The sequence below is a fragment of the Condylura cristata genome, unplaced genomic scaffold (assembly GCF_000260355.1).
Source record: "Condylura cristata isolate star-nosed mole 26May11 unplaced genomic scaffold, ConCri1.0 scaffold00030, whole genome shotgun sequence".
NCBI classification, from domain to species: domain Eukaryota; kingdom Metazoa; phylum Chordata; class Mammalia; order Eulipotyphla; family Talpidae; genus Condylura; species Condylura cristata.
Window position 1 is genome coordinate 2,192,241 of NW_004567131.1, and position 16,790 is coordinate 2,209,030.

The window sequence follows — 16,790 nt, forward strand, 5'->3', positions numbered from 1 at the left end:
CCAAAGAAGATTCTGAGAACAGATGCCCTGGGGCTGGAATGTGTATAGATATAGACACACAATTTGTCAGTACAAGGATGAGGGGCTCCCTCTCTGGCTCTGGGCTTTCTTGTGGATCTGTTTGTGGACTTCAGACAGCTGAGTTATGGATGACATTGCAGACCCTGCAAAAGGGAGGCGTGAGGCAGTGATCTGCAGGTTGCTTTCTTGCTCTTGTTCTGTGATTCTCTGCTGTGGAAGATGTGCTGTGCCCGCTAATGGGCGTGGCCAGGAGCAGCTAGAATAAGATTGAGCTTCAGCCCCTCCTTTTTCTCTGCAATTATGAACTATGCTTGCTTCTTCTATATTTAGCTCTTCCCCTTTGGGCCTGTGTGACTTCAATGCAGTTGGCCACAATAGCATCTGCTGCTACTCAGGGTGGCCCCTTTGGAGAGGCTAAAGGCTGAGGTGGCAAAAGCTCAGAGTCCCTGTGGCCGGGCCTCCTGTGGTGTGGGGCATCAGACTCAAATCCTGGCTTTACTCACTGTGCCTTTTATTTGCAAGCACATCATCCCAAGTTGCAGGAACACTGTATTTAAAGGAAGGCTCTGAGCAGACAGTAACAGAGAAGGTGTTTTTGCAGGTGGCTTCTTTTCTTCTTTTTCTCCTTTCCCAGCATTCAGCTTTTCTCTTTGGAAGCAAGCCTTTAGGGATCTTTTGATACTTTCTAGAATTATTTATTCCCTCCCCCCACCCCACCATTCTGCACTGTTCAGTGTGAAACTTCCTTTTCAAAGGATTCATATGGCACCCAATAGCTGGGAAAGGTTTAAAATAAAGAGTTTTAATAATGTGGTTTACTCTTTATTGGGTAGTTAACATGAAATGACTGCTTTATGCCAAGGTGTATTCCTGTGACACACAGTCAGTAGAAAGCTTTTAATAACTTTGCAAAGGCATATAGACAGGGGAGTGTCTTACCACAGTCAGCTGTGTAGCAACCTCACTTGTCCAGGCAAATCCTTCTGTGAGACAGCCTTTGAAAGAACAGCGGACTGTGGCGAGTGGCGGTTGCACCACCGAGTCCCTTACTTCCCTGGCGATGAACATGAACAGAGGAACTCCCACTGAAGCTGCTATTTCCCTCTCCCCTGAGCTTACAGCTTGTGAGGCAGGCTGTGAAGAAGGGTCCCCTACAGCAAAGCAACTCCTTGAGCTCTTGCCTGGTGATAAAAGCTTGTACTTCTTAAGAAGTTATGCACTAGAGGGCTCAAGAGTTCAGAAAGTGTCCTGTGCCTTACTTAAGGTCACATAGACAAGAATAGCTCTAGAAGACCAAGTAAGTCTTTCTTGGGTGAAGATCGCTCAAAGTAGGGAAAAGATAAAGCTGGGCTTCTCTGGTGACTCACAGGCGAAATGAAGTGGCTGAATTGTTGTCTGAACCCTTTGGGAACAAAAGCCATTCTGCTATTGTGGGAAAATATGTTCCTCTGACTGCAGGGGGAGAATACTCAGATTAACAATATATGCCCTTTTTATTGTTTAGAATTTTTAAGTGGCCTGTAGGTATTATATGATTATTAAAGGAAAATTTTAAAAAGCAGAGAAGCAGCAACAAAAAAAAGAAAATCTTCCCTATCCAGAAGTGACAATCACCTGGATCTTTCATCTTTATCCTTGTAGGCTTTTTCTGATGCAAATAAATTTATGTAAATGGTACCTACTCTTGCTATGGGTTGCTTTGGATGATCATCCTTCCATGTCATTATGTATAGAGCTGCATCAGCATTTTAAGAGCCATTGTCAGTTATCATTATCTGCTGTGGTGCATGGGGAGATGCCACATACTTGCCAGCCATGATCTGGGCGGAAGAGTTCATCACTGCATTTGCTTTATTCAGAGAAATACCGATCAATATGGTAAAGCACAGTGATGAAGGAGCATGTATTCTATGTGCACTTAGATGTAATACACCTGCAAAGTAACTCATGTCAAATGCATTGAGTGTTCATTTTAATAAATAAATAAATACTGATTTGATATATATTTTTTTAATTTCATAAAATTTAGAACATTGTGGGCCCTCCCTGGTTGCACAGTGTTTATTAAAGCACAGCACTAAGAAACTAAAGCCACTTCAGCATGAGTTCGATCCCCACCCCAGGGTGATCCACATGGTGCGACAGACCCCTCCTGACCCGCCACTGCTCCCTCAGTAGTGTACCTTGTCAATTGGCCTGTTCTGCTCCCCACTCTGTTTCTGGTGAAGCCTCTCACCGCATCTGCACCTCTGGCTTGTACCCCAGTTTTGCAAAAATAAATAAATCTTTAAAAAAAATTAGAGCATTGGAAAAGCTTGAGTTGTAGCCTCCCCTTTCTCCACTTGACTGTGGTCTGTGCTGAAGTGACTCACTTGCAAAGGAGTGAGCATAGAAAGACAGGGGCAAATAATTCTGCAGTGAGGATTTTGGCAAACACCAGCCAGGTGATCAAACTCCACATAGCAGCGATAGGTCATGTGGATTATTATTCTGTATATAATGGGGATGACATTTCTGGGGTATCCCTCTCCAAACCCAGAACCTCCACCTCATTTAGGGGAAAACACAAAACAAATCTCAACTGAGGGGCAGACCACAGCATTCCTGCCCAGTCCACCTCTAAGCCAGCCTGGTCATCACAGACAGGGGAAGTCAGAGGACCTGTCATAGCCTAGAAAAGTCTAAGAGCTAGGGGAGTAAATGTAACCTCTCGCCCTGGATGGAAACCTCTTGCCCTGGATGGAATTGTGTCAGAAAACAAAACAATTTTCCTTAATATAAAAACTTTATTGAAATCTCAATAAAGTGTGGACTTCAGTTGAAGTTATGAAATATCAACATTGGTTTATTATTTGAACATCATACCAAAGCAATTAAATGGTAACAACTAAGAATCTGGGTAAGAGGGAATAGAAAACTCGTTCTTATCTTTGCAGCCTTTCTGTAAACTAAAAGCTTATTTAAATAGTTTACTTAACATTTTAAAAAATATTCTTAATTTCTCATATCTTTAAAATAAAAATCCTTAAAATAAGAAAAAAGAATTGATACACAATTCTGGCAAGTAACAAGGCTACAGGTGTATGTTATTAAACATAATATAAAAAGTCACAAGACTCCTATAAACACTATGCTGGGTTCAAATATAACAGAACTAAACAGTGTCAGTTCCCATAGTCCTCCCTGTATACATGTGTGAGGCACAGGGAGAATTTTCTGAAACTTAGCATGAGGAGGCAGAACATTGTTCAGCTTTACAGTTTATTCTTTTTTCCTATCTTTGTTGAAATGCACAAAGACATCCCCCTTGAAATCGCGAAATTTGCACGCCAAGTTGAAGTGACTGAGAAGCACTTTGGATGTCCTTGCTCCTCTGGCTCCCAAATCTCTGCTGAGCTGTCGAAAGGCCTTTATACTCAGCTTATTTCTTCTCGGGGTTTTCTATAACAAGTCCAGGAAAAGAAACCTGTCATTGAGAAAATCTTTGTAGAGGAACTGAATTGGTTTTGTGGGGTAGATTACGGAGTGTACTTGAAAAGACTGTCTCAGGTCACACCCCTCTGGCGTGATGCTTTAGGGGCACTGATGTTTGTGGTTCTATTATGTGCCTGTGATTTTCTTGCGTCTCTGTGTCTGAGTATGCCAGAGAGAACTTCTTTGATTTCTCCTTCCCATCTTAGCTCTAGCAAGACTTCTGGGGCACAGGCAGATGCTTAATCTCTTTAAAAAGATTGGGACTTTCCACAAAAGAGTTTTTAGGTGGCTTGTGAGTAGATGAGGTCTTCAGCAAAGCTATACCCCTGATGTAAAGGTGGCACAAGGCAGCCTTTTCCAAGGGCCATTTCAAATCCCAGCCCTTATACTTTGAAGGCCCTCGTATCTGTGTTCCCTCACCTTTGCTGTACCCATAAAGAAATGCCTCTGTCTTAACAGCTCTGTGCAGATTCTCACTCTTCTCAAACAGTAAGCTTTGTGATTATTCTTTTAACTGAAGAATACTGTCTGCACTTATATCTGCTAAACGAATAATAATAATAAAAAAGGATTCTTGTAGAGTTTGTAGAATGGCTCTCTAGCTTCATGGTGTTACTCTTTGTGGCAGGGGGCTTCTCTGGAGGCCTGTGACTGGTGAGTGTGAACATAATTTCAGGCAAAGAACCCAGGCTATTGTGAAGCAAAGCCGCTAGGTTTATCTCCCAGTTAAGTTTAAGTTTTAGGTGAAGTCCTTGAAATTTGTGTGTTTATGAGTCAACTTAAAATGGGATAATAACATAGTATCTCCACAAAAGGTGAACAGTGTCTGTCATACAGCATACTCCAGCCCCAAGTATTCAGAAATATATGTATAAGACTTTTTAGTTTCAAAAGAAATGGTTAGCTGCACCACTGGAGCAGCATTGAAAAGGTAACAATTAATTTTATTGGGTAAAAGAAAAAGAGGAAAAAGTAGAGTGAGCCATATGGTAGGGCGGGCTCCAGGAAAGGTGTCTGATGAAGTCTGCCGCTCTGTTCCAAACACATCCACTTAAGTTTCACTAATGTGGCAGTTGTGGGTAGGCGTGTACACTTACATATCAAATGAACCCGCTGCTGAGCCATGCATGGCTGCATTTGCTTTGAATTGCATGCCTGGTGGCTTCTTCCCCCCGCACTCCCCCCCTGCCCCGGGTTTATACAGTCACTGTATACTGGACACTATTAAATTCATACGGGTGAACTGAGTACAACCAAACAATAGTACTATTCTGAGATACAAATTCCTCCTTCTGTGGAGATAATCAACACCGTTCTTAACCCCTCCGCCCAACCAGTATGGCCCCCAAAGACAGAGCTCCCATTGAGGTGCTGGGGCTTCTAGCAGGAGGAATTGCCCAGCTGCACATGAACTCAGCCTCATCGCCTTTTGCAGTGTGCATTCCATGGAGCTGAGGGTGGGAAACGCTCGGGCTTTTTCTCTCTTGTGCATTTGCCTGGGTGGGGAGGTCACAGTTCCCATCTAGGAACTTGTAGAGGGCTGTTTGTTACTTCATCCTGTTGACCCTTTGGCTCTGAAGGAAGAGACACTAATGCTCTTTTATTCCCTAGAAGGAGGAATTATTATATTAATATTAATTAGAAATCAATTCATTAGAAACAGTGTAATAGTTGACTGTAGCTTGACTGATATGGCAGTTAATTGGCCAGAATTTCTTGCACTTTGCTGCTGGTTCAGTAAGTAGGTAGGCAAGAGTTTTTGGAAGATTAGTATAGCCTAACTACTTGCCTTAGATTTCTGCCATTCCGAAATTTATTTCAGTTTGTCCTACTTAAGAAATAAATGACAGCTTGACAGCCACACTCCCCACTCCTCCCTCTCCCTAGTCATCTCAGCTTTGGTGCACTGCGACCTTTTTTGGGCTCCTAGCGTTTTCTTCCTTTTTCCCACTTTGCAGCAAAGAGTAGTAAAAATTATGGGTTATTAAAGGAAGCCTTTGATAGGTACCTTCTTCTGTAGGCTTCTACTTCCTATGCAAGTCTCTTAAAATGATGCCTTTGAAGAGACTGTCCTTACTATATTCAGGACAAATGAATTCTCTCATCTTCAAGTCATTTTACCATGTATTGAGTTTTATAATTTAAACCTTTCTAAGAATCTCATCTCCATGAGTTGCTTTGCATGAGAGCATGAGAGCCAGACAGCCTAACTGTGCATCCTAACACATTGTGACTTTATGTCTTTCAGGATCTAAATGGCAGTAGCATTATCTACAAAGTGGAGGTGATAATAGCATTGCTGCCTCACAGATAGGACGGATGAAATGAGTGAGTTTAGAGAGGAATGTTTTACATGGTTCTCTTCATGTAATGCCTCTGTACATGTATAGCTTAGCTAATACTTGGTTAAATTTTGGTGAGAGGAGTCTTGCCATAGCAAAAATGCATCATGCTCTCATTGTGGTAATTCAGTAATTTAATCCATGAAACATTAACAGACCTTTTGAGGTTTCCTGAGGTTATCTCATGACTGTTTACATTATTATCTGCAAAAGGAAATCCTATTGTTTTATTCTTTTATACATTTCCCTTACTCACTTTTTCTTTATAACTCTTTGAGAGCTTTGAACGGGAAAGATGATTTAAAATGCAGATGTGTAATTGGGGTAGGGGTGCAATTGTATGGTGAAAAAAGAAACATGATAGGTGGGCCTTTAGTGAGCTTGCAGGCACCGATGTAACCCAGATCATTCAGTGAGTCAAAAATTAAATGAATCAGCTCACTAGTGAAAGAACAAATACCCTTTAGATAGCATTGAAAAGTAGCAGCTAAACTTGTTTATGTGAACTGGGGCACAGTCCAGTCACTGGTGGGCTTGGTAGACCCACACCTGGTGCTGTGTCTGCATAGTGCTGTCACCTTAAAGAAATCATGTGAGGCAGAGCTGTGGCTGCTGCTTTTTAAAAACACACACTCTGGAGACCCTGCACTGTGGCTGCTCTCTCCTGTCCAGTGCTTCATCGATGGGCTAACAGTCTCCTGAGGTCCTCCTGACCTGGAAGCGTCCTCTGGGCTCAGGCCTCTGTAACTCTTTTTTCTCCCCTCTTCTAAGTTAAAATTGCTTCTTTCTTCTTTACTGAATAGCTAGAGTGTGCCACAGAGATGCCCTGAATCTCATTTTCTACACTGTAGTCTTGTTAACCAACTTTTTTATCTTGCCCTGTTGGATTTACATGATAGTGGATTTTCTTCCAGCTCTTCTACAGTTTTTTCACAGCTTCCATTCTGCCAGGGAAGGATTTATTTGATTCACTCTTGAAGCTGTTGCATGAAAATCATATGCTGGAGAGAAGGCCAAGAAGGCTATGGTGGTGAGGAGATTGCTGTGGTGAAGCCCACCTGCCCAGGGGAACGGGTCTCATTATGCCAGTGAACATGCTGGGTGTGATGCCATCTGAAAAGGTTAGCGTGCCCCCCTCCTGAAGGTGTCAGAAGGGAGCCCAGAGACTGTTCCTGTTCTTCTTATCATGGAATACAAAATGCCCTTTATGAAAGAAAGACTACATGGTACACACACAAGATTGTGCTTGGTCTAGAAACATCCTAGAGGTGTCAGTAGGTGGTTTTTTGGTTTTGTTCGTTTGTTTTTGACCTATTGTATTTTTTGTTGAAACTGAAGTCAACTTTTGGAGATGTGTTGGTTTTGGAAAGTGGGTCCTTGGGTTCACTTTCAAGCTGACTCAAGCTGTGCAGGACTGTTGGATAAGAATCAAGATGGTGCAGTAATGTTGTTTATTCTGTTTACTCCATTTTTTCTGTTTTGTATTTAGTTTTTGCCGATAACCTACCTGCATTCATGCATTCAACTTTAATTCCTCTCTTGTGTTAGCAATAATAAATATGTTATTATTATATATTATATTATATATATATATATATAATATAGATAGGGTGTAGGTGTGTGTATGTATACGTACATATACACAGATATATATGGTATAGGATGAGATGTTGAGATTTAATAAAGGTTATATAACCAAACCAAGGTTCAGTACATGAAAAGTAGTAAAAACCAGATTCAGAAACCAATCATCAAATTTCCTGGAATTAAGATACCTAAGAGTAAATTAATTTGGTGCTGCTAATTAAATGTTGCCTATTGGAGACAAATACCATCTCTTCCCCTTCTTAAAACACCATTAAAAATGAAAGTGATGGAATAAAACTGGGAACATAAAGTTCTCCAGGAAGAGAACTAGAGAGAAGCAATAGAAGGCAAGATATGTAGATAAATGAGCAGATTTACCAGTTTGCAGATTAGAAAATGCCACCACTCGGTGGTGGTGTGCCATGGGAACAGGTCTTCTAGAAGCTAGTAAGTTGATGCCTGGGCACTGAAAAGGAGGGCTCACTGGAGAGAGAACAGGGGATGAGTTCAATGTTTTTAAACAACTAGATCATCTTTCCTCTCCCTTAGAGCCTGTCCCTGACCCAACCAGAAAATATAAGATTTATTCTAGAAAAGTTGAACAGCAGTGCTACAAAGATAGGGTTCTACAGGGGATTAAGTGAAAGTCAGCAGAGTGAGATAGCACCCTGGACCCTTAATTTGAGCCCAATACCTTACAAACAGAAGATTGGTCAAAACCTTCCTGGAAGCACTGACCAGCTCAAGAAAAAAAGACCTGCCTGCCTGAGAGTTGGAATTCCCCCAAGCAAAACTGTTGCGTCTGAATCTATCTAATGTGAAATAGATTTATAAATAAAGAGACATTCCGTGATGAAAGGCTCAATTCCCTAAATCGGTAGCCAGAAAACATGGCTTCAAAATAGGGATGGTAAAGCCTGACCAAACTAAAGGGAGATGTAATCAAATCTGCACTCTTAATTGTCTGTAGACTAGAAACATACAAATAGCAGTGAAAATGTTTTTAAAGAGATTGTTTACATTATCATACAATGTCAAGCACCCTGGGACTAAACCAAAGAGTGAGATGAATGGCCACTACAGAAAACTCCAACAGAATGCCAAGAACAATTAAAACTCCCAGTAAATGGAAGGAACATATTTCTGTCACGGGCTAGAGTGCTAGGTATGTGAAAAGAATTTAAAATTGTGCTAACAGAATTAAGAATGATGAAGATAGATTGGGGAGCTGCTGTGTTTTTAGTCAAGAAGAATTTTGCTTTTTAAAACTATGGATTTGCATGTCTGCAGTAAAATAGAGTATATGGGTTTGTGACATTTGCCTTTGATAGTGGCTTTGGCATCTCTTCTTGATACTGGAGTCTATGCTGACTATTCGTGTGCTTCCGTGGTATCCCATGCTTATGCCTATCACAATTTCCTGTGCTCTCACCCACAGAACTAAGACATTTTGAAAGCAGGCACTACATCTTTGATGTCGTTGCCCTACTACTTAACAGTTTCTGGCATGTGATTGAGCTATATCTTATACTTAGTTTTGAATTAATGAGTTGGAATGAATTGTAAACCCTGGTCCCAAAAATATCCTGGTCCTCATCCTTGGAACCTGTCATGATACCTTGTATGGCAAAAGCAGCCTGGCTGATGTGCTCATGTTAAGAATTTTGATATGGAGATGATGCCAGATAACCCAAGTAGGACCTAAATGCGATCATAAGTGTCCACAGAAGAGCTAGACAGAGGGGGGCTTTGACAGGAAAGAATGCAGTGTGACCACTGAAGCAAGATCCAGGACTGACTTTGAAGATAGAGAAAGGGGCCCCTTGAGTCAAGGAATTCACAGAATGCAGCTTTAGACGCTGGGAAAGCCAAGGAAGCAGATTGTTGCATGGAGCCTGCCAAAGGGATCACAGTCCTGCCAGACCTTGAGTTTGGCCCTGTTGAAACTGACATTGGGCTTCTAACCTCCATAAATGTGAGATTGTAGATGGATATTCTTTTAACCCCTCAAGTTGGTAATTTGGATATGAGCAATAGGAAACTAGTATGCTATATGTGTTCAAATAGATGAGTTTTCAGTTTTGTAAATATTTCAGTATTTTATGAAGGGCAGTCCCCACTATATTTCCAGGTCCTAAGATCATTCACACATTCTAGTCCACTTCCCAGCATGAATGCAAAGTTGCTTTTATTTTGTTTGAAGTTCATAAGGCCATTACTTGTGAGCAATACCAAGGAAATCTGCTTTTTTATTTAGTTCAGTAATTCAAGAATGAGATATTAGTACCTGTCACTTAGGAGACTGTATAATAGTAGGCCTTAAGGTTATAAGAGTTGAAGGACATCACCTCATCTAGATATGAGTACAATTGTTCTGATAGAAATGATGTCTGGATTGTATCATGAATGACAAGTAAAATGTAAAGTGAAAGTAGAGGAGGCAAATGTATAGGAGTTAGGAGATGGATGAGCTAAAAGCCTGGAGAGAGTTTGGGATGATTCACTGAGGAATTTAAAGAAAAACATGGGTGAATGAATGGAAAATTAGATATTCAGACAGACAAGTGAAGTTGACGCTTGTAGCCCATGTTGGAAGTGTGTGGTTCCCCATGTGTATGGATTTTGTTCAACCCTTTCTCTCCCTCCTCTTCAGCCTTCTCAATGTGACGAGGACAGGGCTGCAGACACTTTGGTGACCTATTTATGATTTTCTTAACATTTTCGTTGTCCTTACCTTATTGTAAGAATGCAGTAGCTGATAGCATACAAAGTATGTGTTAATTAGCTGTGTGTGGTACAATAAGGCTGCTGGCTAAACATAAGCCACTTGTAGTTAAGTTTTAGGATCGTTAAAATTTATGGCACAATGGTGAATTGGTGGTGGGAAGTCCACAGGGATTACAACCAAGATGAAAAAATTTACAAAATGAAGAATGATAGATAGATAGATAGATAGATAGATAGATAGATAGATACATACATACATACATACATACATACATACATACATACATACATACATACATACATAGAGTTAAATTTTAAAAATTTATGGGGAGTTTTTTTTTTTTAAAGATTTATTTATTTGTACATACAGAACTGGGGTACAGGCCGGAGGCTCAGGAGCAGTGTGTGGCTTCACCAGAGACAGAGTGGGAAGCAGGACAGGCAGATCTACAAAGTACACTGCTGAGAGGAGCAGCGGGCGGGTCAGGAGAGGTCAGCCGCGCCATGTGGTCACCTCGAGGGCAGGCGGGAATCGAACTCATGCGGAATTGGGTTTCGCTTCTCAGTGCAGTGCTTTAACCCGCTGCACCACCAGGGAGGGCCAGGAGGGAGATTTTTTAATAGTTGGTATCTCTAATGTTCATCATTCACCCCTCACTGTTCAAGGGCCAACTATACAAAGACCTTGAACTGAAGGTAGAGTCTTGAAACACTATTGTCTTCACAGCACCTACCAAGAGCAGTGCTCCATTCAGATTTTCAGTGGTCCAGTTTTCCCAGCACCATTTGTTGAACAAATTTCCTTTGTTCCATTGTATGCCCATGGGGATTACAACTGAGATGAAAAAATGTATAAAATGGGGCCCTCCCTGGTGGCGTAACAGTACTACAATCTAACCACAGTTCAATCCCAGACCCCGGAGGTGATCCACATGGTGCAGCAGACCTTTCCTGATCTGCCTGCTGCTCCCCTCATCAGTGTACCTCCTCGATCTGCCTGTTTTGTTCCCCCACTCTGGTGAATCCTCTCACCATTCCTGTACCCTAGTTCTGTATGCATAAATAAATAAATCTTTTAAAATGTGTACAAAATGAAGAATGATTTAAAATATATGTGTGTACATATATGTATATATGTAAATACTGTAAAAATATTTTAGTGGTTTCAGGGATTAAAATTAATGGTTTGTTTGTTTAATCAGGGCTCTCAATTTTACCATCAAAAGGAGTTTTGTTTGTTTTTTCCCCTTAAAAGATGTGAAACTTTTGATTCATGTTTGTGGTTCATTGGACACCTAGTAGCAAATGTTGTAAGTTTTTTTTGTAAGTCACTTCTTGGAAGGGGTGCTGAGAAGGAAGCTTACTGGTGACTGGTTATGTTTTTGTGCACTTCTGAATGCAACTAGCTGGAGATAAATAACTCATTGAAGTAAAAATGAATTGGACAGTTACCAGTTGCAGCTAAGAAAATCCCACTCATGTAGTTTAAGTGAATAGGCATTTTTTTCACAAATTATAGTATAGTTCTAATAATCACTAATAATGACTGAAAGAAACAATAAAATGCTAAGTGTCTTGCAATCTAAGTAGACAATTAACTTGTAGTCTCTGTTTTCATAACTATTTTTAAACTGTTGATTAAAACCATAAATAGCTGCTCTGGTTCAGCTCTCCTCAACTGCCTCTGTTTTCCTAAATGTGTGTTTAATTGAACCACATTTGCTTATGTTTGTAACTGTTCACCTGACTGTTGTCAGTATTTATTTACCGAAGAGAGGAGATACCATGAAAAACAAAGGCTTGTTCCTGTTGTGTAAAGCCAGGGCTACCCTTCAGCCCTAAAATGGTTGACTTGCTGCTCTCGTCCTGACTGGCTCTAAAGGGAAGACACTGTCAGTGTCATTCATTTGGTTGCAAGAAGTAAAGAAATTAGTAATGTGCCTTTTCAGGGGTAGTCAGTAGTCTTCATTGGCCATGGGTGATACTTGTTCCTTCTGACACATGCTCTCTTTCTCTTTTCTGAATAACATTTCTGATCCCCTTGAAAGTTAATGGGGTGGACATTGTTAGCATAATGACCAAATGCCTTTGGAATTCCTGTTTTCTTCAAGCCTATAAATATTTGCTTAGTTACGTTTCTTTTAAACTAAACAGTTAAGAGTTAGGAGAGATTGGTCAAAACCTAAGGTGATATTCAAAAGGAAGAGATGGGCTTTTGTATGCAAAGTGAAAAACTGATTTTGTAAGTGTGCACCTTGAAGAAGTGGTGTCACAGCTGTCCATTAAAAAAGAAGTGACCAACACCTGTGGTTTGTCATTTTACTGCTTGGTCTGCTTAGATCATCAGTATGATAGGCTGCTAAACATAGATGAGCTGTATGAATAAACATTCGGTAAGGGTGCCCTCCATTTTATATAGGCTGGACCACATGCAATTGTTTTGTTAAATTGGATTCCGTTCAGAAGACAAAGCTTAGAAAGTTCAATTGTGATGAAGAAACCTAGTCCCCTTACCCAGAAGAAGGGTTGCTCCATAAGCAGTGAACTTCCTTCATGGGCAGAGTTCAGATTTGAACTCTGCGTGGGGCTCTTCCTGAACTGTGCTCCAGCTGCTGACACAGTGCCTGGGACATGATGTTAAGTGTAAGAATGAGACTAGTAACCATCTCTTAAAAGAATATTCTCTGGGATTCATGTGCAAGATGGACAAGACTGTCTCAGAGGCCCATTCCTGAAGTGGGGTTGTGTGTATTTGGGTCACTCTAGGACTAGTAGTTTTATGCAGAAGAAATGAACTGATAGCATAATCACACTCAGTCATGACATTAGTCTGGACAGGCTGACCTCAGCAACTGAATGACTTTTTATATATGTTCTGTCTATTGATAAACATTTTAGATTGTTAGGTGACTTTGGTGACATGGTGATGAAAGGGTGATCTGTGCCACCCATGGGTTGCCAAGATTAACCTGACAAGTTTTAAGTGGCTGGGCACTTAAAACTCTTGAACTTTCAGTTCCTTGAAGGATGACCTTCCCGCCTGGAAGAACCTGTTCAGTGATGGCCCTATAAGCAATTCGGTTCCTCTCCAGTTCTTAAAGGTGATAACACCCTCATTCCAATGGCCTTTTTACATAATGTTCAAGTCATAACTTAGGAACAGATAGAGAGGAGGGTCCTGCTGCTGATGAAATAGTGGAAATCACAGTGAGGAGGAAAAGTAATGGAAAGTCCAGTGTCGATTTGGAACATCTAATTGGGACAAAAGTATGACCAAACCCGTTTGGGGAAACTGTGTACCCAGAGCCATGTGATATTTCTTCAGAGATTAGATATACAAACTAAGAGATGCCATCCTGTTGCTTTGTGCCCTTTTTGATGCCATGGATCTATCCTTCAGAGCACCAGAACTACTTTGGAATAGATGAGAACCTGGGACCTGTGGCAATCAGTATCCGGCGAGAGAAGGTAGAAGACGCCAAGGAGAAAGAAGGGTCCCAGTTCAACTACCGGGTGGCTTTCAGGACAAGTGAGGTAAGGAGCTGCTTGTGTCCTGCTGTGTGGGATCGACACCATGGATTTTAGCACTTGGGTTGTTTTAATGTAAATAGTTGCATTTTTTTTTAATATGAATGATTGCAACACTTATGATCATTTACAGTATTTTATTGCACATAAAAACCTGTCATGGATGTTCAGTGGCAATGCTTCTCTCACTGCCTTACATGACAGAAAGAATGAAGTGATAAGCATGCAAGGTTGTGGGGGCTAACACAGGAGACTCCTGAAGGATGCAGTTCATGTCACAATTTAGAAAGGACTTTGCAAATCTAACACCGGAAGTCGGACAGCCCATGATGGAATGATAACTGGTTTTGTGTTGTTGCTAGGAGAGTAGATTTGTCCAGACTTCCTTGCAGGGGGTTCCTAGATGCACTCCTTGCTCTGAAAATAAAGTGAAATACTGAGATAATTCCAGAAATGGCGTGATATGTGTCACCAAATAGGTGGAGATATTGATTTACATAAAGAATTAGACTTGGCCTGCACCTTAGATTTTATTCTCGTGACTCATTTTTAATTTTAGAGGCATATATTTGGTGATTGCAGTTGACCCTTGAACAACATGGAATTCAGGTGGCCAACATCTTGTGCAGTTGAAAATCTGAGCATAATATACTCAACCTCTATGTATCTCAGATTCTGCTTCTGTGGATTTAATAAATGATGTCAATGGCTGTTTGAATTTGTAAATAATGAACCTACTGATAGAAAAACATGGATCCACACACTTCAGATTGGGTGTTGTTCAAGGGTCACCTGAGATCTGGAATGCTATTTTGGTTAATTAATTCCTTTCAGGTCAGAGAAAAAGAGCTGCTGCTGGTGGCCCTCTGTGGTATGAGCCTGTGCCGGGGGGGATGTAGTGTGCTCCAGCCATCTGGGCATTTGCTGAGATGCTTGAGATAAAGCTCCTTTCAGGAAGGAGATTTTTTTTCTTTTGAAGATTTATTTATTTATTCATACAGAACTGGGGTACAGGCCAGAGATGCAGAGGGTGAGAGGATTCACAGAGACAGAGTAGGGAGCAGAACAGACCAACTGACAAAGTACACTGCTGAGGGGAGCTGCGGGCGGGTCAGGAGAGGTCTGCCGCCATGTGGTCATCTCCCAGCAGGCAGGGATGGAACTCATGCAGAAGTGGCTTAAGCTTCTTAGTGTGGTGCTTTAACCCGCTGCGCCACCAGGGAGGGCCCCAGGAACAGGAATATTTTAAGTTATAACCTGGACTGCCTGATTCACAGCCACATGTGGTTATTTAAATTTAAAATAATAAAATTTTAAAATATAGTAGCTCTTTAGCCCAGTCACAGGTCCAGGGTTAGCCACCTGGCTCCTGCATAAAACAGTGCGAAGGTTCTGCTGGGCAGTGGTGTCTTAGAGCAGTGTGCAAACGCTAGGCTCCATGTGTCACCTCCATGGGCACCATAATCCACTGTTGTTAATATAATAACTCTGGAGAGCCTCAGGGGGCAGAATTAGACCAAGTGTCTTGATTTGTGGTGCTGGGCTGTCCTCTTTCCTCATCCTGGATTTGAGATGTGTCTGAAGAGCAATCCTGTGCATTGCCATATGTTTGAGATGTATCAAAGTAATAAACCATGAGACCAGATTGTGTGGTGGGTTTCTCAACCCTACATCAGCCTTCCCAAGGTCTCCCAAGGTCTTCAGTTGCAAGAATCATCGGCAAGAAGAGAAAAAAGAGGATGTAGAGAACTAGAGAAAAGAAAAAGGGAAAAAGGAATAACACGAGGTCATACCCAGCCTTAAGTCCACTTTCTGCTCTGCATCCTTGTCCTGCTGGTTCTGGGAGTTGTAGGCCTGTCTCTTCCTCAGAGCACTGCCTAGCTTGCCCTTTCCCTTCTCTACACACACATCTAATTAGTACAGCCCTGCCTGGCTTGCTACTGATCCCCCCTGTGTTTTCTAAACACTGGCTGTGTTGATCTTGTGTCATTAGATTGAGAACCTTAGTCTCTTTTGCCCCATTCAAAAAAGAGACTTACCTTTCTTGGTTTATGACCGCTAAAAAAATGATGATTCAGAGAGGTAACCAAGAAGAAATAGTAACTGAAGCCTTGCCTTTGTCCTTGCAGCTTACAACATTAAGAGGAGCAATTTTGGAAGATGCTATCCCCTCTACTGCCAGGCATGGTACTGCCCGAGGACTGCCTCTCAAAGAAGTACTGGAATACGTCATTCCAGAGCTGAGTATACAGTGCCTGAGACAGGCTTCGAATTCAGCCAAGGTCTCAGAGCAGCTGCTCAAGCTTGATGAACAAGGGGTATGTGTCATATTGAAATTGTGCTTCTATACATGTGTAGCTGTATCTCTGAATGTTTAGGGTTTTTCCATGCATTTCTCGTTTAAGATGGTTTATTTATAATGCCTTGAAGCCATTTTCTCTTTTAAGTTTTCCCCAGAATGCTTTCATACTAGTTCAGACATGTGATGTGTTTACAGAGTGATATACTTCCCACTGAGTTACATTGTTTTTACCAGGCCTATGGTATGGCCCAGCTAGCAAGAGCAAAGCTGATTCATGATTATTAGAGGTTTGTGGTATTTTTTCTCAGAGTTTAAAAAAAACTCATGTTGAGTCGCTGTCTCCCTCAACTAATGTTTATTCCAGTTAACCATGTGCAAAACATCATGCTAATTGATGGGAGTGAACAGCATGCATTAGGAAAAATGAAGCTAAGACTTAGTTCTCAGCCCAGGGGAGAAAAAGACCAAGAGTACAAAGACTTCTGCAGAGCAATAGAAGGATCTTGGAGAGGCTTCAGTGCAATGAGTGCTTTGCAAAAAGAAGAAATAAAACCTGCGGGAGGGCAGTTCTCCTAAAGGGAGGTGGTATTGGGCTGGGCCATTAGACTTGGGTAGAATTTCAAGAGTTGTCTTTTTTTTTTTTTTTAAAGATTTATTTATTTGTGCATACAGAACTGGGGTACAGGCCAGAGACTCAGGGGCGGCAAAAGACTTCACCAGAGACAGAGTGGGGAGCAGAACAGGCAGATCAACGAAGTACACTGCTGAGGGGAGCAAGAGGGTCAGGAGAGGTCTGCCACGCCATGTGG

General features: G+C 41.4%; 1 protein-coding gene across 3 annotated transcripts in view; it reads left to right on the forward strand.

Annotated features, from left to right (window-relative positions):
• The window catches only part of SIPA1L2 (signal-induced proliferation-associated 1 like 2), a 211,454-nt gene that overhangs the window by 109,063 nt on the left and 85,601 nt on the right, over positions 1 to 16,790 (forward strand). For all 3 annotated transcript variants that reach the window (XM_012731328.1, XM_004691132.2, XM_012731327.1), the window contains exons 4-5: positions 13,552 to 13,685; positions 15,809 to 15,997. In XM_012731328.1, the coding sequence (XP_012586782.1) occupies positions 13,552 to 13,685; positions 15,809 to 15,997 (323 nt within the window). The remainder of the gene's footprint in view (positions 1 to 13,551; positions 13,686 to 15,808; positions 15,998 to 16,790) is intronic.